This window comes from Amphiura filiformis, unplaced genomic scaffold, assembly GCF_039555335.1.
Source record: "Amphiura filiformis unplaced genomic scaffold, Afil_fr2py scaffold_311, whole genome shotgun sequence".
NCBI classification, from domain to species: domain Eukaryota; kingdom Metazoa; phylum Echinodermata; class Ophiuroidea; order Amphilepidida; family Amphiuridae; genus Amphiura; species Amphiura filiformis.
The window spans coordinates 1-23,270 of NW_027305775.1; the positions used below are offsets into that span (position 1 = coordinate 1).

The following is a 23,270-nucleotide window of genomic DNA, read 5'->3' on the forward strand; positions in this document are numbered from 1 at the left end:
GAAATGTGTGAAGGAGTAGCATTTACAGCTGAAATCAAGTTTTTGACCCGTGTGACCCTTGTGTGACATTTGACCTGGAACTGGTCACCTATCAAGTTACATCTTGGCCAATGATACGTATGACCAAGTTTGGTCAAAATCGGCCTCAGCATGAAGGAGTAGTGGACCTTTTGCCATAGCTCTGGTCTAAGACCACGAACACAGCCATGTTGTGACCCCTTAATGACATTTGACCCCAAAATCTACCAAAACCCCATAGACATTGGCTTATGCCAATGCATGTGTGCACATAGTATCACTCTGCCATGTTATTTGTGACAGAATGGACATTTTGAATGTTTTTCGTCTTGGATCGGAATTGACCCCTTAATGACCTTTGACCCAAAATAAAACAAATACCACGTGTACACTGGATAACATCAATTCATGTGTGAATATACCGTTACTGTGGTATGTTTTTCTTAGCTGATACAATTTTTTAAGGTATTTGGTTTTATACCGGAAGTGACCCCTTAATGACCGTTGACCTGAAATCTGTGTACGATTCATAGACACTGGGAAATAGCAATGCATGTGTGTATGTTGCGTCACCATCCTACGTAATGGGAGAAGTAGCATTTTGACGGTATTCTGTTTTATACCGGAAGTGACCCTTTTATGACCTTTGACCCAAATAAAAATAACACATATACATTAGGTAAACATAATTCATATGTGAATATACCGTCACTCCCCTTTTTTCATGGCTAATAAACATTTTGAAAAAATTTGGTTTTATACCGGAAGTGACACCTTAATGACATTTGACCTCAAATATGTGTATAATTTATAGGCACTGGGTAATAACAATGCATGTGTGCAAGTGATTGGGGTTTTCTGGCGTCATTCCATTTTAACACCTCTCTATAATAGCAACATGTGGTAGCTGCAACGTTGAGCACTGGCACACTTAATGATCTCACTGATTTTGGTACTTGCCTACTTTCATGTTTTAATATTGCGGCACATAGCTAACTCACGTATAGCTGATCTTACACCAATGAGCACAGCCGACAGTAAGTTGTATTATGACGTTAAACGCCAAAAGAGGAAACGAGATCTAACACAAAATAACTAGCTGAAACCAATAATTTAATTTCTTTGCAATATATTTAATTCTTATTTCAAGTTACTACAAATCAAATTGATTCTGAATAAAATGTACTCACTAAATAAAAACGTGATGTCGACCAGCCAGCTCGCAATCAACTGACTCAACAAGGGCGGGGCAGTCTTTGCCAAGCTGGCTTAGTCGTCAATGCGCCGACTCATAAATAGTTAAAAAGGTTAGGTTAACGAGGTCATGGTGTCTCCATCCGATTATAATGAAATCGGGAACGGGGCTCCATAACATCCGCCTCCCCTTTTTTGAATCTTCTCATACGATTTGCTTTTTTAAATTAATCTACACATTATTTTTTACACTACACTTACTTTTTAATTTTTTTCATTTATGAAACTTACTTAATTTAATAATTCCTATTGAGTTTAAATTGCCAAGACCTTATATTCCTACCAGCGGTACTCTTCTTCCGGAGTACGGGCCTCTAGTAATTTTGATAACAAAATGCGCGCAACCAGAGTCGCCGTTCTCCTTCCACAGAGTCATTTAACTAAGAAGCATATGCATCCCGCGCGGATATGCATACTCCGCTAATCGAACAAGTAGCTGTCGTCAAGTCCAGTAAGATGAAAAAGAACTAGAAGATCCTAAGGTCATGGGGGAGGGTACCCTCTGAATTCCATTCTGTATAAAACTCAATAAAGAACAAAACAAACAATTGATTAGCAAGCTTGCAATAACATGATTTACAATACATAATACAATATAACATACATTTCAGAAACATACATTTTCTTGAGTCAAATATTTTCTTGATCTCATAATTTGTTTCTCCATTACTTTTATCTTCATAATGTCAACTTATTCTGAAATAGTGACATAATTCAATCAACTTATCTGCGTATTTTGCCAATTTTATACTGAAAGTTGACATCACAAATTATTCTTAAATGTTCACACAAAATGCCTGAATAACATGTCCGATTCCGGTACCTCTTGCAGGCAATCATTTCATTTCATTAAATTTTCACGACATTACCAATAAATATATACACACAATAAACATATTTTGGCATTTTTTTTTTATTTTCACTTTTCCTGCTATCCTGACAGGATTTGTCTTCAAAAAGTCCAGAGTGGCATCAGTAAGATGGTCTTCAGGTTCCCATGAATTAGACTTGCTTGAAAAGTTCTGCCACTTAATCAGGTAATGCAGTTTACCGTTGACGAATTTTCCTCTGATGACTTTTTTTTTTTTTTACAGTTTGTCAGTTTGTTTCTTATGTGCAGGTAATCCCGGCACAGGTAAAATAACTGAATCTTTGACAGTTTGTTTAGCCAGTAAGGGCTCAAATGAGTCTTTTGGAAGATCTGTGTCATCCAATACTGCTACAGGTGCTTGAGCTTGAAGGTCTACAGGAAGTTCATTATTTGCAGGGCGAACATACCGGTTATATGCAAATTTCATTCTATTTGCATGTATAGGCGCCTTCAAGAGTTTATTGTTCTCAAGATTTCTAACCATAAAATTCACCGGACTTGATTGTTTTATAATCAAGTATGGGCCGCACCAATGTTTGCACAGTTTCTTGGACAATCCTGGTTGTGTTACTGGGAAATATATGAATACACTGTCTCCTACCTGATATTGGACATCAGTGGCGTGTTGATCATACCGCTTTTTCATGGTCTGTTGATTTTGCTGTAGATGATGCTTGGAGATTTCCTAGTCGTTTCCAGCTGAGTTACCAGTTGCTTGATGTGTTCTCTCACGGTTCTATCTGTTAAACGTTCTGGCTCCAGTAAGGCAACATCCATTGGTAAGATTGCTTCTCTTCGGTAGAGTAAGAAAAACGGGCTGAATCCTACGCTGTTGTCAGTAGAACTGGTTCTGTACGCAAACTGGATTGATGGCAGGTAGTCATCCCAATCTGTTTGAAACTTATTGACATAATGAGAAATAGTGTCTAGTATAACAGCACTTAAACGTTCTTGTACTGCGTTACACTGAGGATGATATGAACTGGTGTTGAGTTTATTTGTTGTCATGATACGACAAACTTCGAGCATCAGCTTTGACAGGAAGTGCCTCTGTCACTTAGAAGAAACCTAGGACAACCATGATTACATATCACCTCTTTGTAAAAACAGTGAGCTACAGTACTAGCATCCATATTTTTTATTGGGACCAAAATTGGCCACCTTGTGCAGTGATCCGTGAAACACAAGACGTATCTACTGCCTGAAGTAGATATAGGAAGTGGACCTAAAATATCGACACTTACTCTCTCAAATGGTCCAGGAACTTCCATGGTCATTAACGGAGCAATTACTTTATGCTTAGGTGTTTTTCTACTAGCACATGAAACGCATGATCTAATCCAATTATCAATATCTTTGTACATACCTCTCCAAAAATATCTTTTTCGAATACTGGCATAAGTTTTGTGAAATCCAAAATGAGCAGCAAGGGCTTGATCATGATGAGCATTCAAAATTGTATCAATGTAACTATACGGTACATACAATTGTACAGTGGTCCTTTCAGGAAAATGACGTTTTGCTGGAGTGGACCAGATATGAAATAACCCACCTTCATGTAAGAAATAATGTTCAGACTCTAGCAGTATATTACGAGCTTCTTTGTTGTCATCTGGGAGATCGCCTATCTCAAGGTATCTGATCATCTTGGCTGCAAAGGAGTCTTTTCTTTGTTCCTGCTTAAAATCAGACAAATTAACACATCATGAATGTGGGGTATATAAGTTTCAAACTTGTCCTCCTTTCTGTCACTTAACCTTTTACCTTGTTGAAACCTAAGATTACGAATTGTACTGACATTTGGTTTTGTATGGCAAGGAAAAATATCATCATCTAGTGAACCAAACCCAAATGGAATCCAATTTAAAGGAATCCAATCCTTACTTTGACCTGACTTGACATCTACTTTGCTATGATTACTTGGCAATTCAATAGGAATTTGGCTAGAACTTAATGATACATTTTGATGTATTCTACTTAAAGCATCGGCATTTTGAATAGTACTACCTGGCCTATGAATTATTTCAAAGTCATACGATTGCAGTAGCAAAGCCCAACGTGCTAACCGACCTGTGACAGGTTTTCTTCCAAATATCCAACACAAAGCTTGATGATCCGTGACAATTTTGAACTTTGGACCATGCAGAAGGTAAGAAGAGTACTTTTTAACACCTTCAACGACCGCTAATGCTTCTAATTCCGTGATGGAATAATTTTTTTCAGCACTAGTTAAGGATCTTCCACCATAAGCTATAACTTTCTCACTACCATCTTGAACTTGGGAAAGAATGAATGCTAAGCCTGTAATACTCGCATCCGTTTGGAGGATAAATTGAGAATCATCAAACCTAGGATAAACCAGGATGGGCGGTTCAAGGAGTTTCTGTTTGAGTGTTTCAAACGCGTTTTGACACTCACATGACCAAACAAATGGAACATCTTTCTTTGTTAGACAGATCAGTGGATATGCAATTTGACTAAATTTTGGAACAAAACGTCTATAATATCCTGTAAAACCGAGAAACGATTTAACCTCTGAGACTTTCTTTGGAACAGGATATTTCTGAACAATTTTGGTCTTTTCTGGATCTGTGGATACGCCTTCTTGTGATATAATGTGGCCAAGATACCGAACTTTGTTATGACCAAAACTACACTTTTTGGCTTAAGTTTTAGTCCAGCTGTTCTAAAACGATCTAAAACTTGAGACAAATGACTGAGATGTTCCTCAAAAGACTTTGAAAAGATGATGACGTCATCTAGATATATTAAGGCAATTTTCCACTGTAGGCCTCTAAGAATTTCCTGCATTGTGCGCTGAAACGTGCTTGGCGCATTTTGGAGGCCGAATGGCATGACATTAAATTCATATAGACCGTCCTGAGTTATGAAAGCAGTCTTACATTTGCTACTTTCCTCTAGGCCTATCTGCCAATACCCTGATGCCATATCTAAAGTTGAGAAAAATGCTGGATTTGCAGCACCTAAACTGTCTAACGAGTCCAGAATGTTCGGAATAAGAGAATTGGTACTAAAAGAACACAGATTCAAGGGCCTGAAATCCAAACAAAATCTCAAGTCTTTTGAGTCTTTCTTTTAATTAAGACTACATTGCTAGACCAACATGAAGTAGAAGGAGATATGACGCCGTCTTTTAACATTTGATCAACTTGCTCTCTAATAACTTTCTGTAAGTGAGGAGGATGTCTGTATGGACGAGCCCTCACAGGAGGATGATCACCAGTGTTGATGACATGCTTAATTTTGGAATAATGACCCAAAGGACTACCTGAAGTTTGAAACACATCAACATAATCAGCCAACAATGATTGAAGTTCATGTTGCTGAGACGAAGTCAAGTTGTCATTTGCTAAATCAACTTGACTAAGAACTTCATCAATTTTAGATTGCGCATCTGATTTCTCTTGCACAATTTCAGGTTTAACTTCTGAAAACATCACAACGGGATCATCCTCAATAGCAGAAAAAATGGACTTCGCTATCGTTTACTACAGAAAATGTTCCCAACTTAGTCCGAGGGTAAATAACAGCAGTACTGTTTGAAGGATTTAACAACAGCACTGGCACCTCAGAATAATTACCATGCGATTTTGCTCTACACACAGTATGGGCTAATTGTAAACCCAAATTGTTTAACGCTCTACCAGGAGTACAAACTCCTGAAGTTCCACCAAACACTTGGTTTTTTATTCTTGCGGAAAACACAGATTGAGAACGTGGTGGAATTTCAATACGCGAAGAAGTTCTGAGGTGAACTTTAGAATTTAGTCTGAGTGTTTTAGACTTAAAATTCAAATTTGCATCCTGAGAATTCAGAAATTTTGCACCAAGTATGAGCTCACGGTCCAAATTGGAAGTAATATGCATAGGAACCGAACATTTTGTGCCAGAAATTATCAAAGGAATGTACGCAAGACCTACTATATTCAAACAAGAACCATTTGCTGTAACTGCACGACTATAACGAGGATTGAATACGCGCAAGCTTTTGCATACAGAGGAGTTTTGATAGCAAGTTTCATTGATCAAATTAATGTCTGCGCCAGTATCAATTAAACATGACATTTGGTCACATCCCAAATTGACTTTAATACAACAATTGTGAAAGGAAGTGTCAATATAAGCTGTGTCCCCTTCACCTACATTCTGAGATTTGACACCAGAATTACTATCTACAGATGATGCATGATAGGAAGTAGGCGGGGTTGTCAGTTTAAAGGATAACCTTCGACGTGAAATTTTGAATAACAATCGAACTTTTTGTGTCCAAGTTTTCCACAACGAAAGCACGTGGGTCTATTGAAACTTGGTCTCCTTTGGTCATGTTGGGATTTTGACCTATTGTTAGATTGATGATTCCTCTAAATGACCCATATTGTTTGAATGAGGGTCTATTGGAGCTTGGCTTAGGCCTGGACGCTATTTCATGAACTTGCACTTTGATTTGCTCCACTTGTTCTGATAATTTTTCAATAGCGGACACTGATGCAATTTTCTGATCCTGCATAGCATTGGGATTTTCACTTACCAAGTTCACTGATGGGGTGGATGGAAGATTCGTAACTGTCTGGGCAAGGCGTGCAAAATGCACTGCTTTGTCTATAGATTCAGGTTCCTTTGAAATAACAAAAGCACGTAAGTTAGGTTTTAAACCACATATGAAATGAGTCAACTTTTCTTGTTCAGATTTACCTAGTCTGTGACAAAGCGTCAAGATATCTGAGAAATAGTCATCCAGAGACTCGGCCTCGGTTTGAATACGGCTTGATAATTTCGATTCGTTAACCCATTTCATGTCATTACCCTGAAAATGCTCAATTAATGCTGCCTTTAAATGCTCATATGTGTCTTTCTGACCGTCTGGCAGAGTTGAAACCCAAATTGATGCATTTCCTTTTAATCTAAGAATAAGGGCCAAGTGTTTCTATGCATCTGCGAAATCACGCAACTGAGAATTTAATTCAAATCGTGCCAAAAACAATTCTAAATTCTCTTCTGGTTTGCCAGAATACGATTCTTTAAAATGCCCTTCATATTTAGACATGGTGACTATCGGTGGTGACTCTTGTTCTGGCATTGGTTCAACAAGCGTAGCGTTATCCAAAATATCTGAACAAAAGACTGGGAAAGCGGCTAAAATAGCAATGAATACACTGCAATGAATTATTATTTCCATCTATATTTCATTTACGTGTGGCAACAGACGATGGAAATAATTATAACCAACATTCTTGTGGGCTATACTCATACCCAGTATAATAATTTCGATAAACAAGGCCTACAAGATAATGCCACGCCCGTATAACACAATATTTAAACTAAATAAAATTACATACCCAAATATGCCGAAATATGCTGAGTAGACTGCGAGCTGGCCGGTACTACACGACAAACATAGCCCATATTAATAATACTTCCAAGCAATGAATGAATAGTGCAGTTAACTGAATTGAATAATAATACTGAATGGATAGTACACGGAACAAAGCTCACTGCAAAAACGCGCGAAATTTAAACAAGCGGACAGGTGGTACTGTCGATTAAGAATTAATGAAAAGAAAACCACGGATAACTCCACCAATTTATTATGACGTTAAACGCCAAAAGAGGAAACCGAGATCTAACACAAAATAACTAGCTGAAACCAATAATTTAATTTCTTTGAAATATATTTAATTCTTATTTCAAGTTACTACAAATCAAATTGATTCTGAATAAAATGTACTCACTAAATAAAGACGTGATGTCGACCAGCCAGCTCGCAATCAACTGACTCAACAAGGGCGGGGCAGTCTTTGCCAAGCTGGCTTAGTCGTCAATGCGCCGACTCATAAATAGTTAAAAAGGTTAGGTTAACGAGGTCATGGTGTCTCCATCCGATTATAATGAAATCGGGAACGGGGCTCCATAACAGTTGTCTGGATGGCTTGAAAATCGAGATCAAAAATGCCAAAATCTGACAGCAAAACATTGCCTTCACATATAAATAGTTTGAAAGGCATGGTTCATTTACCCAGCAAACACAAAACGTTTTCGACATCATTCGCAAAAGGATATAAAAGGTTGTCAGAAAACGTTTAAATGTCGGGTTATATAAAGGGTACATTAATGGTATAAAACGTTTTCATAACATTAAATAACATTTGTTGGTAATTCACTGCACAGCAAACATGTTTTACAGAAAACATTTAAATGCTGGGTTATATAAAGGGTATAAAAACGTTTAAATAACATTCCAAAAACATTTTTGAAAACTTGGTACAAATCATTCTAAACAGAATGTTATTTTGGGGTTGAAAAAATAGTTTGCAAAAAATGTTTGCCCAAAATATTTACAATAACGTATATAAAATGTTTTCACGACCTATATATAACCCGACATTTAAATGTTATTAAAACGTTTTGTGTGTTTTCATACAAAACGTTTTAAAACGATTTATTGACCTTTATATAACCCGACATTTTAATGTTATTAAAACGTTTTTACCTAAACCAAAACCCAAAATATAACTTATTTAAAACGTTTTGAAAACGTTTTTGTGTTTGCTGGGTAGTTACACATGGTACTACTTAAAGGAGTGTTTCGTGATCCTAGCATCCTCTTTTTATGACATTTGTCAGTACATATCCACGAAAAAAGCCTATTTCCCAAATTTCAGTTGATTCCGATTTTGCGTTTGCGAGTTATGCATGATTATGTGTATTACACTGCTCCATAGACAATGCGTTGTAATTTCGTTCTGGTGCACCAGAACGAAATTCAAATTTCACGATATCTTTGCAAAACGAATTAATCTGCAAGAAATATTTTGTACATAAACATTATGTAGCCAGAGGTTTCCAGTGATATAAAAATCTCAACTTTTTTTGAGAAAAGTGGGGGATGAGGCTGTGGATCACGAAGTGCCCCTTTAATTATGATTTACTATTTTCTAATGTCTATTTTCTAAGTATATCTCACTTTTTGAGGTACAACCCATACCCCATCCCGATAAATTGTGTGTTTTCATTCATTTTCAGACACTACTATTCATTTACAATTGGTACACGTTACACTGTCTGTCATTACAGCTTTGGAATCACAATGTAGCCATACACACAAATGACATAGTTCTAGGGGTGTACTTGGTATACTATCGTTTCAAAAATCATAATCTTTTTTTTTTTCACTCCAACCTAAGGGGGTATAAGCGGCGAAGAGGTTGAGGTCCAGGAACCCATTTTCAATTGTATTTTTTTACATTGGATTTGTTTTCTTCTCACAATATATCATATACAGAGACAAGGAAATATATTTCGAGATGTACTTGATATACTATCATTTCAAAAATCATAATCTAATTTTTGTTCACTCCAACCTAAGGGGGTGTAAGCGGCGAAGAAGTTGAGGTCCAGGTACACATTTTCAATTGTATTTTTTTTTTACATTTTATTTTTTTTTCTTCTCACAATATATTATAATAGACAAGCAAATACATTTTGAGATTCATGAGACGTGGATGCCATCAAAAACGCTGGGCGTGTGGCTGAGGGCACCCAAAGTTTAAAAAATTACGTTTGATTCACCTTGTATACATTATGTATTATGGTGTCATATTTTGACATACATTATCTAATCCTTATCCATTGCTTGTCTACGCACCACTATTCAAACTCTTCAATTAAAAGTTTGTCCAGAAAGAAACATTTAAGAAGTTCAGGGAAGCTAGAACCTCGTCCTCGTTGTTGGTAACGGTTATGTTGAACTCAGTTTGACCCTGTTATAAAACAATTGAAAAATATAGCTCAAGCAATACTTTAATACCATCATTTTGTCTTATTAATATAATCTGACGGGCGCGGATGTTAAAAGGAATACTTTTGTTATTTTAATTTAACAGTATACTTAAGTAACTCGAAAACGGAACATTGCAGATATGCTAAACTATGCTTCTCCTGAATCCTCATTGATGTGCTTTAAAACAGAGTAAGTGCATTTTTTCCTGTATGAGTCTGAATGACCGTTGCCCCTCTGCTCTGTGTTTTTCAGAAATTGTGTGTCTATTTAAAAAGTGAGCACTATGATATAGGAAAGCCACTTGCGAAAAATGTTTTTTTTTTTCTGCTCTGTCCCTATCTAAATTCTAGAACTACGAAGGTCTTTCATCAGTCATAAAGAAGGAAAGAAAAAAACGCACGTGCTTATGCCCAAACAACCTAATCTAATCGCAGATCCATCCTTTGCGTTCATTTTAGGGATACAATTGAACACCTGAGTGGAAGAAGGGCCCAACTCCATCAAAACTGTTTTGAGATATTAAGAAAAAACTTAATATTTGGAAAAGTTTTACAGGCAGAATGTTTCATCTTCAGTAGACCTTTAATACATGAACATACAATATTACATACATTCGAAATTATATACGATGTTTCCATGGCAACGGTACAGGTCTTAATATGGGCTGGAGTTGGGCCCTTCTTCCACTAATATAATGCAAGTGCCAGTTCCGTAAGCAGATGTGTTATAAATAGCTACAGAAAGTTGGTAATTATCAATTAATTGCACAAGTAGAAGCATGTAATATGTTAGCACAAAAGTTTATTGCAGTGAAAAGCAGATTTCATGGATGAACGAAGTTCCTCTTTAACCCAATATTTATGGAAGAAGGGCCCAACTCCATGGAGTTGGGCCTTTCGTCCATGAAAACCATGATTAAGTGTACATGGAAGACTATTTAGAGAGTGGACTCGGATTTTGGCTCATCTTTCACACACAAGGAATAACAATCTGCTGGCAATAAAATGCTGAGTCTAACTCATTTTTGTAAAAAATTATAGTTGGGCCCTTCTTCCACTCAGGTATTCAATTGAATACATGAATCCAAAACCCACCCAAGTCCATGGGAAGTGATTTTGAGAAAAAAAACCTGTGTATCATTTTAATTCCTTCAGTTAGATTTACCTGGTCAATATGGTAAGTTGTACGTGCAAATGGGTGGGTTAAACTGTATTAGGTATGACGATTAGCATTTCAGGGACTTCGTGGGGTTCATTTAAATTCTGGACTTGGGTGGTTTTTTGAATCATATACTAAGACAATAATGTTGGAATGAGATTACCACTAGTAAGATAATACAAAATAAAGCACACAGTTATGTATAATGTTGATAAGCATTCTGCCATGTAATATAAATCACACACTTTCCTTGATTAAACCCATTTTCTTTTTCAAAAGTCACTCTCTAGCAATGAATGTGTCACAAGTGGACTTTTATACATTCTGGATTTCAATCAATGTGTTACAAGACTCAAATCATGGACTTGGGTTGATTCTTTCATACATGCTATTTTTCACATGCTCAATAGACACAGAGGATGAATTTGAGTTGTTCTTTCATACATATGACAGGCCTATGTATAGCAACACTTTCCCATGCTTAACTCAATTTGGCCAAAGTAGGACTTGGGTGGCTTTTGTATTCATATATTCAATTCTTACCACAGGGTAGGACCGACCATTAAAATGACCATGGGGGTTGGTGAGGCTCACCGTCGGTTTCTACAGTAATATCCATAATTTTCATTTCGCTGGTGTAAAATTTGTCCAAGATCTATTAACTTTTTACTTGTTAGTTTGGTTGAAATAGTCATTTCCTTTAAATTTATATTTAGGTGACATTTTGGTAAAAATCGCACGATTGTTGAATTTTACACACTACAGTTATTTCATTTTCCTATACACAATACACAGTGCTCTCACCATTCTCGCTATTCACAATAAGGGCGCCGCCAGCGGTTTGCGATGTAATCGTGATGTATCATGGGAAAAGGTCGACATCCAAGTCCGCGCAATACGAATATAACCATGCTATTACATAGGAACACGTGACAATATTTTTTTTGTTTTTTTTAATAAAGGTGTTACACGCGAATCGATACTCAATGATACTTAATAATGTGATTTGAAATGTGCACAATTATTTTTTTCTCTATTGATTTGCGTGTAATACCGTTATATTGACAAACTAAAAATATTGTCACGTGTTCCTATGTAATAGCATGGTAATATTCGTATTGCGCGGACTTGATGTCGACCTTTTCCCATGATACATCACGATTACATCGCAAACCGCGGCGCCCTTATTGTGAATAACGAGAATTGACATGTGACCTCTACAAACAGTGTACGAGCGTATGTTAAAGGTATAGGCCATGACCTAATATCCGGCCAATATTGTTTGTACTCTCTGAAATTCTAGAAAATATAGTTTTGTAACACGTCTTAAAATTTTAGCTAATTTAGACATTTGGAAATATTCGCACTTTGGTGTTTTAGTTAAGAAATGCACGGCATGCCTGCAAAATGTCCTGTGTAAATCGAATGCAACCTCTGTAGTCCGTGTAACAATGTATGACTTTATTGTTCTAGGGTTAATGAAATCCACCTTTTAGCCAGTCTGCCTAAACTACGAGTATAACCTAATATACTATAAATCAGTACTATCCCTTATACAGCTAGCCCTACAATGGGGTGTAATTATGTTATTTTTACTTTTGGAATGTTTTCAATCCTCTAGAAGGGAGTCGGGGTTTGTTTTTAGTAAGCTCTATTTATTCTCCGACACCCACCAAAACATCTATGAACAATCACTAAATTTAAGATTATTTCCACATACAACAATTACGTCATTTCCATCTTACCAAGTATGAGTCCGAGTTGAAGTGAAAGTCAAACGTGGCGTACAATTGGACCATATCTGAAAATATACAAAATATGATTAATGAAAAATACAAAGCCTCGTGTCAGATAGATGTGCTCTGTCGTAATCCGTTCCAATATTGACACTGATTCGGGTCATATTAAGCAAGAGACTTATACCATATAGCTAGTTGAAAGACCTGAGCGCAAGAAGACCGTAAGCATGGTAAGTCCACTTGGTTCCTCAACATGTATACACTAAGGTTACGTATAGTTTCCTAGGGTTTTATAATGTTTAATACATGTTCCAGGGTGAAAACATCATGAAAGGTTGTGAAAGATTTGTTTTGGCTCCTGAACATGTGTAAAACATTACCAAACTATACGAAACTATACGTAACTTGAGTGTATACATGTTGAGGGGCCAAGTGGACTTACGGTCTTCTTGCGCTCAGGTCTTCAGTTGCATGATTTTTCCGTGTTACAAAATTTAAATTCCGTGTTACAAATTGGACGATTTCGTGATTTTCCGTGTTACATTATAAAGCACTGAAAAGTGAATACAAGCATGTTTTAAAAGTGTAATTTGTCTGATATAATTATAACTAGACTTAGCTGTGGTCTAAGACCACGAACACAGCCGTGTTGTGACCCCTAATGACCTTTGACCCCAAAATATATGAAAACGTCCATAGACATTGGCTAATGTCAATGCATGGGTGCACGTGGCACCACATGGCTATGTTATTTGTGGCAGAAGGGGCATTTTGAAGGTATTTCGTCTCAGACCGGAAGTGACCCCTTAATGACCTTTAACCCCAAATAAAAAAATACCACATATGAATTGGGTAACCACAATTCATGTGTGTACATACCGTTACTATCCTATGTTTTTCTTAGCAAATAAAAAATTGTGAAGGTTTTTCGTATTATACCGGAAGTGACCCCTTAATGACCTTTGACCCCAAATATGTGAGGACCCCATAGATACTGGGTAATAACAATGCATGTGTGCAAGTGGTGTCACTGTCCTACGTAATTTGTGGGAGAAGAAGCATTTTAAAGGTATTTTGTTTTATACCGGAAGTGGCCCTTAATGACCTTTGACCCTAAATAAAAAATACCACATATACACAGGGTAACTACAATTTATGTGTGAACATACCGTTACTGTCCTATGTTTTTCTTAGCAAATAAAAATTTTTGAAGGTTTTTCGTTTTATACCGGAAGTGACCCCTTAATGACCTTTGACCCCAAATCTGTGAGGACCTCATAGACACTGGATAATAACAATACTTGTGTGCAAGTGGTGTCACTGTCCTACGTAATCTGTGAGAGAAGAAGCATTTTGAGTTGAAATCACGTTTTTGACCCCTATGACCCCTGCGTGACCTTTGACCCCACGAGTTTCATATGACATGTAGGGGCGTGGTCAATGATGGTTGTGACCAAGTTAGGTCAAAATCGGTGTAAGCATGTAAGTGCTAGTAGCAAATGAAGAACCTGTAAGAAAAAAGACAGCCGTGACTAACGTCACGGCTGTGTAAGTACCGTTTTACTGTAGTCTCCCCGAGTTGCATCGTAGGCCTAGAATTAATGCTAGAATGGATTGTTTAATGGTTGATTACTGCTAAATTATCACTTCTCTTTGTTTTCTTTTGCAAATCAACACAAAAGTTAGACATTTTACACAGTTTTTCACTATTTTGTGGCATTTTCAAATTTCCGTAAGCAAACCCCGAATTCCGTGATTTTTTCCGCTTTTCCGTATCACGGAGAAAATATGGCTTTGCCCTATTGCAGTTGCGATATAACTAATACTACACGTAGTTATAGCGCAACTGCAATACAGAGTGTTCTACAAACTGCGCCCACGATCGCCAAAGCAAAGCTTCAGTCAACTGGTAAAAAGTCAATTTCTTAGAGCATACGAATCACACCCATGATATTTTGCACGCGTAGGTGAGCAAAATCATCTCAAACATAAATATCATACTAAAAAGGTATGATATGACAGCAAACGTAGTTACTCTGTTAGTTGTCAAGGGTTTGCGACCGTTATGTTAGTGTGGAACGAGGCTGTAGCGAGGTGGCGACGGAGCAGTAGCTATATGTTGTCCTGTTTTCAGACGGGGTCTCGGACGCGAAATTTCTTTTTGCAACCATAATGGGCCGCAATGAGATGAAACATATACGTAACTATATGTGGCTAGATATAAAACAGGTTTAATACGGTTTATTACCATTATTATTTCCTCTTACTTAACAAAATAAACAATATATTTATTAGAATTAAAATTCAACAAGGGTTAAACCGGGGATCACAATCAATGGATACATAGTTCATGGGCTATACCAATAATGGTACGAGTCGTTCTACCAGATTACGGAATCAAGTGCATACATAGTATATACTATGACAAGTATAAATACCAATAAATCCGTATAGAACTAACCCTAATCTAAATCCTAACTCTAGCACTAACACTAACGCTTACCCTAACCCTAACCCTAACCTTAATCGTAACCCTAAACCTAACCATAAACCCTAACCATGCCCCCAACTCTCTGACTATGCGGTTAGAGATATATTGCGGCCCATTATGGTTGCATAAAGAAATTAAGCACCTCTCCCTCAATCCGATCCTGCTTTAATGATAATTTATCCCATCGCCTAGTTGTGTTTCCTTGTATTTCAATCTCGGTTCTTGGTAAGAGTGTGCATTTGCAGAATATCCATACTATGAATATGCAATTCCCAACTCAAAATCATATTAAAACGACAAAAAAAATGCCTTATTTTAATTTTTTTTTCTGAAAAAGACCAAATGGACCTCAAAATCACCAAAATCTTTAAAAAAACCTCACAAAATCATAAATATTTTTGCAAATGTATTATGAACATTTTCTGTTTTTTGGGTTTTTTTGTTTTTTGTTTTGTTTTAAACCATTTCTGACAAAACCAATCCAGCTAAACACAACTCTTACTACAGCTAAGAATAACAAAAAAAAATGCATATTCTGGTTCGGCCAAGCCTTTTGAATACTTTTTTCCTCGTCGCCGAATACCATATTTAAATTATTCTGAAAATCCTATATATTTTAAGGGTAGCTTTTGAAATAAATCACGTACATGTGTCCTTGATTAATTACACTATTTTATTACGCGAGTGGCCCAGTGAGATGCAGAAGAGAATTGAACAGAGACCTTTGGAAGACTTCATGCATCGATCGCAACATGTGTTACGCATACTGTAAGATTACGAGATATTACGTAAGACGAAGGGCAAGTGTGACTTTTGATTTGTGAAATCTTTATTGAGGTGTTTAATACGGTGTCTGATCTCCGCCAAATTCCCCCTTTTATTATTTATTCCCCGATTTTTAATTACCCCACCCCTTTTGCAAAATACTTCCCCCTTTTTGTAAATAGTTATCCTTTTTACAAATAGATTCACCTTTTTAATTTCCCCTTTTGCAAAAATTCTCTTTTTACAAATAGTTTCCCTTTTTTTTGTAAATAGTTCTTTCCCCTTTTTTTACTTTCCTCCGTTTTACAAATAGTTCCCCCTTTTGTAAAGAGTTCCCCTTTTTACAAATAAATTCCCCTTTTTAATTTCCACCTTTTTGAAAATAGTTCCCCTTTTTTACAAATAGCTCCCTTTTTAATTTCCCCTTTTTGTAAATAGTTCCCCTTTCAAACAAATAGTTCCCCCTTTTAATATCCCCATTTTGCAAATAGTTTCCCCTTTTTGCAAATAGTTTCCCCTTTTTGTTTCCCGCTATTTAATTTTAACCCTTTTTACTTTCCTCCCGCTTTTCACAAATAGATACCCATTTTTAATAGTTACTCCCTTATTAAATAATACTCCCTTTTTGTTTAATAATACTCCCTTTTTGTTTGGGTACTCCCCGTTTTCCGTGCGTAGGCTTTACCAGTAAGCATGGACCCTGGATAGTACCGTGCACTCACTAGAGCTCATTCCACTATATCCATTTATTGGAAAGGCGTTCGACATAAATTTGGATACCAACGTAGGCAGATTTATAGCCTGTAGTGCAAGCGACCTCTACATTCAATGGGTTAGGGATCCGTCAACCTTTATGCATATGTATAGAGGGGTTTTACTCCGATTTTGATAGGGCAGATGAAACCATGTTCAGAATGTTTAAACGGGTGAAACCAGCGGCGTAGCTGGGATTTTTTCCAGGAGGGGCAAGACTGTATGGGGCGGAGCCCAAATCAACCAAATTTCCCAGGGGGGGGTTATAGACGCATATCGTATGGATTCCCCATCTCTCTGCCCCTCCTCTCCCTCTCTCTCTCTCCCTCTTTTTTCCTCTCTCTCCCTCCTCTTTTTTTCTTGCACTAGGGGGCGGGGGCCCAAATAGGCAATGCCCCTTGCCCCCGGCAGCTACGCCACTGGATGAAACATGACATGTTTTGTAAATGTCTCACTTCAGTTACTACAGTTATTCTGGGCAAATTCATAGCAAATGTTTGAAAGTCTGTGAACGATGAAACAACCAAACAAATGAACAAACAAACAAACACACACATGTCATGATGTGACTTGATCAGTGGCCCGGCCCCCAACTCAACACAAAAGTTGACAACCATGAGAGTTACCAAATTGCGCGGAAAAGGGGTTATTTTTTTACCAGTAGCAAGGACCTTGAAATTGGCAAAATAGGGGGTATTTAATTTGCACTGTCCGTAAAATTTGACAGTGAAATTAGCATAATAAGGGTATTTAATTTGCACTGTCTGCGAAATTTTGATAAAAGGGGTAATTGAGAAAATCCAGAAATGTTATGTCAATATTTAGTGTCATTGATAAGTGGTGTTTGAAATTCTAATCATTGAAAGCGGGTGTTTGAAATTCTAGTCATTGAAAACCGCAAAAAAGGGGTTGTTTTTGGCCATATTTTGTCCTCGATTTTGCATGAAAAAGGGGTAATTTGATGAAAAATCATTGCAAAAGGGGGCTTTTGAAAGATTTGGTAACTCTCATGGTTGTCAACTTTTGTGTTGAGTTGGGGGGGGGGCGGGATCAGTGGTAATTATCTGAACACTATAAAGGCTATAATGCACAAAGTATGTTTTCAAGCATTCTCTTTGTTTTATTTTGTGGGATGCCAAGGGGGGAAGTCAAAAAAGGGGAGCTATTTTAAAAAGGGGAAAGGAAAAGGGGGAATGAATAAGAAAAGGGGGGGATTTGGCGGAGATCAGACACCGTAGTTTAAGCTAAATTACTTCAGTGGCTAGCACTGCTTTCCATGCAGGCCCTTATGCATAAAGTAAAATAATATCTACATGATGATTCACAGAATATCTACAACAACAACAAAATCATATTTACAAGATATTTACAAGATTACACAAAATATAAATACATTTATAAATACATTTTAAGTACAATATAATAAATCTAAAAATGCATACAATAATAATAAATATTTATAATTCAGAAGCAATGATGCTTGTCTTGAATTTATGCAATGACAGAATTTCAAGGTTCACACGAAATGAAGGTGGTAAATTATTCCATAAGTTTGCAGCTCTTACAATAAATGTACGTTTACCACTATTAGAATTATATTTAGGCACAATCAATGTGTTTGAAGAAGGACTCCTTGTTTTGTGATCGTGAACATTATGAACAAAGTCAAACTGGTTACATAAATATTCAGGACACATATTTTTGATATATTTAAAAGTAAATGATCTTAATAAAAACAAAAACAACAGCAATAACACCGCTTACCTCCTTTCTTTATCGGACAAAGTCCCTTTTCATGGCATGCGTTATAGATATCGCTGTATGGCGGCTTGTTTAGTTTCAGAGTAATATCGCCGTCAATTAATGTGTGAGCTATAGTGACGACAGTGATAAGAAGAAGAAAAAAAATGATTGAGTGTAAAAGAATAGATTAGTAGTCTTTTCTTCTTTTCTTCGATCCTTTTATCATCCTTTCATTTCAAACCGTCTTTTTTTTCCTTCCTCATAAAAAACCAAAAAAACCCAAAAACACACACAAAAAAACCACTCATTTAGAGAGGAATATGCTTGGCTTGCTAGTAAACAAAACTTTTACGTTTAATGTGGACAAAAAAGTGTAAAATGAGTTGAATTTGTGTCTGTCTTTACCCTTCGGACATTTTTTTGTCTCTGTCAGACAACTGACCCTGATACGTCACTGAACATGCACAATTCTTGGGTTCCAAAAAGGATCTTTACAAAGACTGCACCGTGTTCCACCCTATATAATCTGAGCAAACCCTGTATGTCCACGACATAGTTACCTGCAGTAGTGTTACATTCCATAGTCGTTTTCTGTTTTAAGGCTAAAGGCCACGGGTTAATAGAACAGCTTGCAAGAGGCCCTGAAATTAATAAGAAACACTCGAATTCGTCCTTTTTGCAGATGATACCACTATTTTGTACTCACATAAAAACGTAGAACGCCAGATAAACATTGTTAATGAAGAATTAAAGGAAATAAGCAATTGGTTTTAAAACTAATAAATTGTCCATAAATGCCACCAAAACAAATTACATGATACTTGGCACACCCAAAACGACATCGTTGAATCAAGACTTGCAAATCACATTAGATCATACGACTTTAGAAAGAGTGCATGAAACAAAATTCCTTGGTGTACTAATAGACGAATGTTTCACTTGGAAGTGTCACATTGATTGTGTATCTAAAACTACAGGGTGTCCCAGAATGGTTTATACCGTATTTGAACAAAATATCACAAATATATAGTCATCAGTGTATCTGATTTTAATAAGTGCAATACAATGCCACACATGTCTCCTACATATTCAGTGACTTTCATGGAAATAGCTTGATTCTGCTGTGAAATTGCTATTACTGAAAATGGACGAAAACTGCATGTGTGTAATGGCATCATAACACATGGATCCTTTATCACCATCGTCCAGCCGCACTGTGCAATATATTGGAGAAATCCTACATTGTTTTATAGGAAATACACCAAATTTGGCACAGATGTAGAGCTTACAATGCTAAATAATTCTTGATATGGGATTAAGTGAAACATTTCAATATGACATCAGATATTTAGGTTGAAAAACATACTTTTATGTAATTTTTACCACAATTTCTACCCAAAAATGTCATTATTACAGAGGATATAACTTCCTCAAGGATACTCCACAGTAAATTTTAATCTTCTTTGTTACGTAGCTGTGGGTTTGCCCATATACTGTGGACATAAATGCATGCTGTGACACTAAGGACGAACCTTCTCTATACTTTATGAAAAATCCATCTCTGCCGGCATTTCAAATGATGAAACTCACACACCTCAATACTTGTCTTCAAAACTGCCGCCAAAGAAAGAATAGTTTAAGGTCGCTTAAGAGTAGCAAATCCTTTATTCCATACAATGATTGCTTCGTAACATCATAAACAATCGACAGATATCGACTATTTCATATTTCATATTTCATATTCATATTTTAGTTCCATAAAATCATTACATTACATTACATTACATTACATTACATTACATTACATTACATTACATTACATTACATTACATCAAAAAATATACAAACACACGATACATATGGAGGAAAAGGCTTAAAGACCAAAAAGGCCTGAAAGTTAGCCTTTCCCTAAAATCAAATGAAATTAGCACAAAAAATAAAAAACAACTTTACCAAACATAACCAAAAGACAAGACAAGGGACGGGGACGTGATTAATTAATAAGATTAATTATATTGAGAAATAAGTTGTTTTTTTAATTCATTGCGGAAATGTTTGACAGATTTTGAAGCTTTCAGATTTTAATCTAAAGAATTCCAAAGAATGGGACCTCTTGTACGTATGGCATGATCAGAAAACACTTTCTTATTTTTGGTTAAATTTAGTTCATTTACATATCTTGTCTTGTAGTCATGTATGTCAGAACGTTTAGTAAAATAATTATCAAATGAACAGGGCAGCTCATTTCTGGAGTACCTGTACATGAATGTACCTAATTCCAGTGTGTACATATCTTCAGCCTTTAATACGTTATAATTAGCAAACAAAGGCTAACTTTCAGGCCTTTTTGGTCTTCCAGCTATATGTATCGTGTTTGTATATTTTTGATGTAATGTAATGTAATGATAAAATATGAATATGAATATGAATATGAATATGAATATCATCTACTTAGTAGTACCAAGTAAATACAAAGCAATGTAGGGGCGACGCCCCCCCCCCTACCCAAATTTGTCTGCAAAAATTGAATGCTGTCGGTAAAACCATATGATTGTTGACAAAAGTAGTCAAAGCTAAGATGATTATGTTACGAAATTGTGCTGTTGTTACGTAATAGACCAATTGTTAATGTTATAGTAGTTAAAAAAAACAATGAAAAAAATTGACTCCTATCCCCTCCCCCCCCCCCCAAAGATGGACTTTTTTCAGCGTATGGTACCCATTTTGAACCAGCTCCCTTGTATTACCATACCAGATCCACAAATTGTGTTGCTTCATCAAAGCAACAAGTTTTGGAGTTTTGCCAGTCCAAATTTGCTCGCACCTTTGATGCAACTTGTGTTTGTACTTTTTTGTACTCTTTTTGTAATTGTCCAAATTGCAGGCAAACTTAACTTCAGCTGGCTCACCCCCCCTCTGATTTATTTTCCACTTTCCTTCTTTTGGGATTTGGTGGGCGGTCTAAGAGTTGCTTAGCACCTCTTAGCTCTGGCCATTCACTGAACTTTAAAAACCGTGTTCCTTTTATGATATTGTGTCATTTTGATGTATCTTAGGTGCAGTATGATATATTTTTTTTATTTTTCTGTAATTTTGTGCCAGTGATAACGTGTAATAAATAAATAAAAAATACATTCAACAATTGTTTAAACCTATTGCTGTGATAGTTGTTACATCATCACTTCTATGGAGAATGAAGGATACCCCAAGACTTCATATAAGGGTGTCCTTTCTGCCACATGTGCATGTGTTTTATCGGAAGGGGAAACGCTAAGAATTGCTTTGTTATACAGCTCAACTTACCGTACTTTGCCTAACCAGACAGTCCATGCCAAAATTGTTACTACACCTTTACATTTCATCGAATCTCTTTTTGATGTCTGTCATTTTGAACATCACACTTGAAAGATGTATGCTATGTAGAAACTTTATTTTGCAATTTCATAATTTGCATATTATTAGCATATTTGCAAGAAAAAACATGAAAATCAATAAATACCTATATTTTTCACAATTTCAATATTTTATTAGAAATTAAGCATGTAGGCCGTTTGTTATGACTTGATGAATGAAGCTGTTAAAACAGATTTTGATATTTTTGCTTATTTTTCCTTTTTTGCCCCAAAATATGTAAAAATCAACATTTTTTAGATGACCTATATTTTCTTTGAATATTTATCAAATTTCTTAATTTAGGTATAATACAGTGCAGAAAAAGATGTCAAAAAATCTGTTAAAACAGATTTCCAATAAATTGTTCCATTTTCCATTTTGGGTTAAATACTCAATTTTCATGCGCGGGATATTTGAAACATAAAATGAAAACATGTCCTTTGCACTTTTTCCTCGAGATGTACTATAATATCAAGGTTGCGGATATATTATAATCCCTTCTTATCTTCACTGATCCATCAGATACCTATTGTTATGAATGATCAATGAAAAGGTTCAGAACTGGGCTACTAATGGTCTGTCAAGTATCTATAGTTATTTTCATGACTGTGTCAACTCAAAAATCATGCAAGGTCGAATGTAGGAAAAGTATGATCAGTTGAGCTGTAGTATTTGCTTTAACTGAAGAACCGCATGACCTATGGAAGTAATAATGTATTTAGCTGATTCGGCTCCACTACTGTAAGATCAATGTATAAGTATTTACAATGAAGGGTTTTTTGTTGTTGTTGTTGTCGTTGTTGTTGTTGTTGTTGTTGTTGTTGTTTTTTGGTTGATGGGCTCCTGTCATCCCACTAGTCTCTACTTCTTATAAACTTACCAAAGTTTTTGAAAGTAACTTTATCCGAAGGCGGAGGCCACACATGGATTGGAAACACTTCTTTCTCAGAGAGTACCCTGAATTCACGTGTTGTACTAGTCAATATACCTGTACATGTACTCCGACATGGGACACTTAAGATCGCCACGGTTGCCAATAATGAAATCACTTTGGTGAAAAATATCATCGTGTGGCTTTAAAAGTGGGAGTCTAAAGGAGTGCGGTTGTCATGCAGCAATCAAAGGTGACCACAACAATTTGAAGTTCACTGGTATAACTGAAGAATTGTTCACCTTACGATAGATAAATTTTAACTGTATTTACATTTGGAGTACATTGCGTTACGTCAAGCCATTCGCAGCTTATGTGAAAATGAACTCCAATACCCTTTATTTGTTATGAGTTGA

General features: G+C 36.3%; 1 protein-coding gene across 1 annotated transcript; it reads right to left on the reverse strand.

The window, feature by feature from the left end:
* Positions 1 to 9,825: 9,825 nt before the first annotated feature.
* Positions 9,826 to 23,242, reverse strand: LOC140145474 (uncharacterized). Its single transcript, XM_072167190.1, has 5 exons — positions 22,864 to 23,242; positions 19,151 to 19,231; positions 18,612 to 18,719; positions 12,845 to 12,900; positions 9,826 to 9,921 (listed from the first exon to the last, which is right to left on the reverse strand). The coding sequence occupies exons 1-5, from the start codon at positions 23,048 to 23,050 to the stop codon at positions 9,826 to 9,828; spliced, it is 528 nt and encodes a 175-aa protein (XP_072023291.1). The 5' UTR covers positions 23,051 to 23,242.
* Between the last annotated feature and the right edge of the window lie 28 nt (positions 23,243 to 23,270).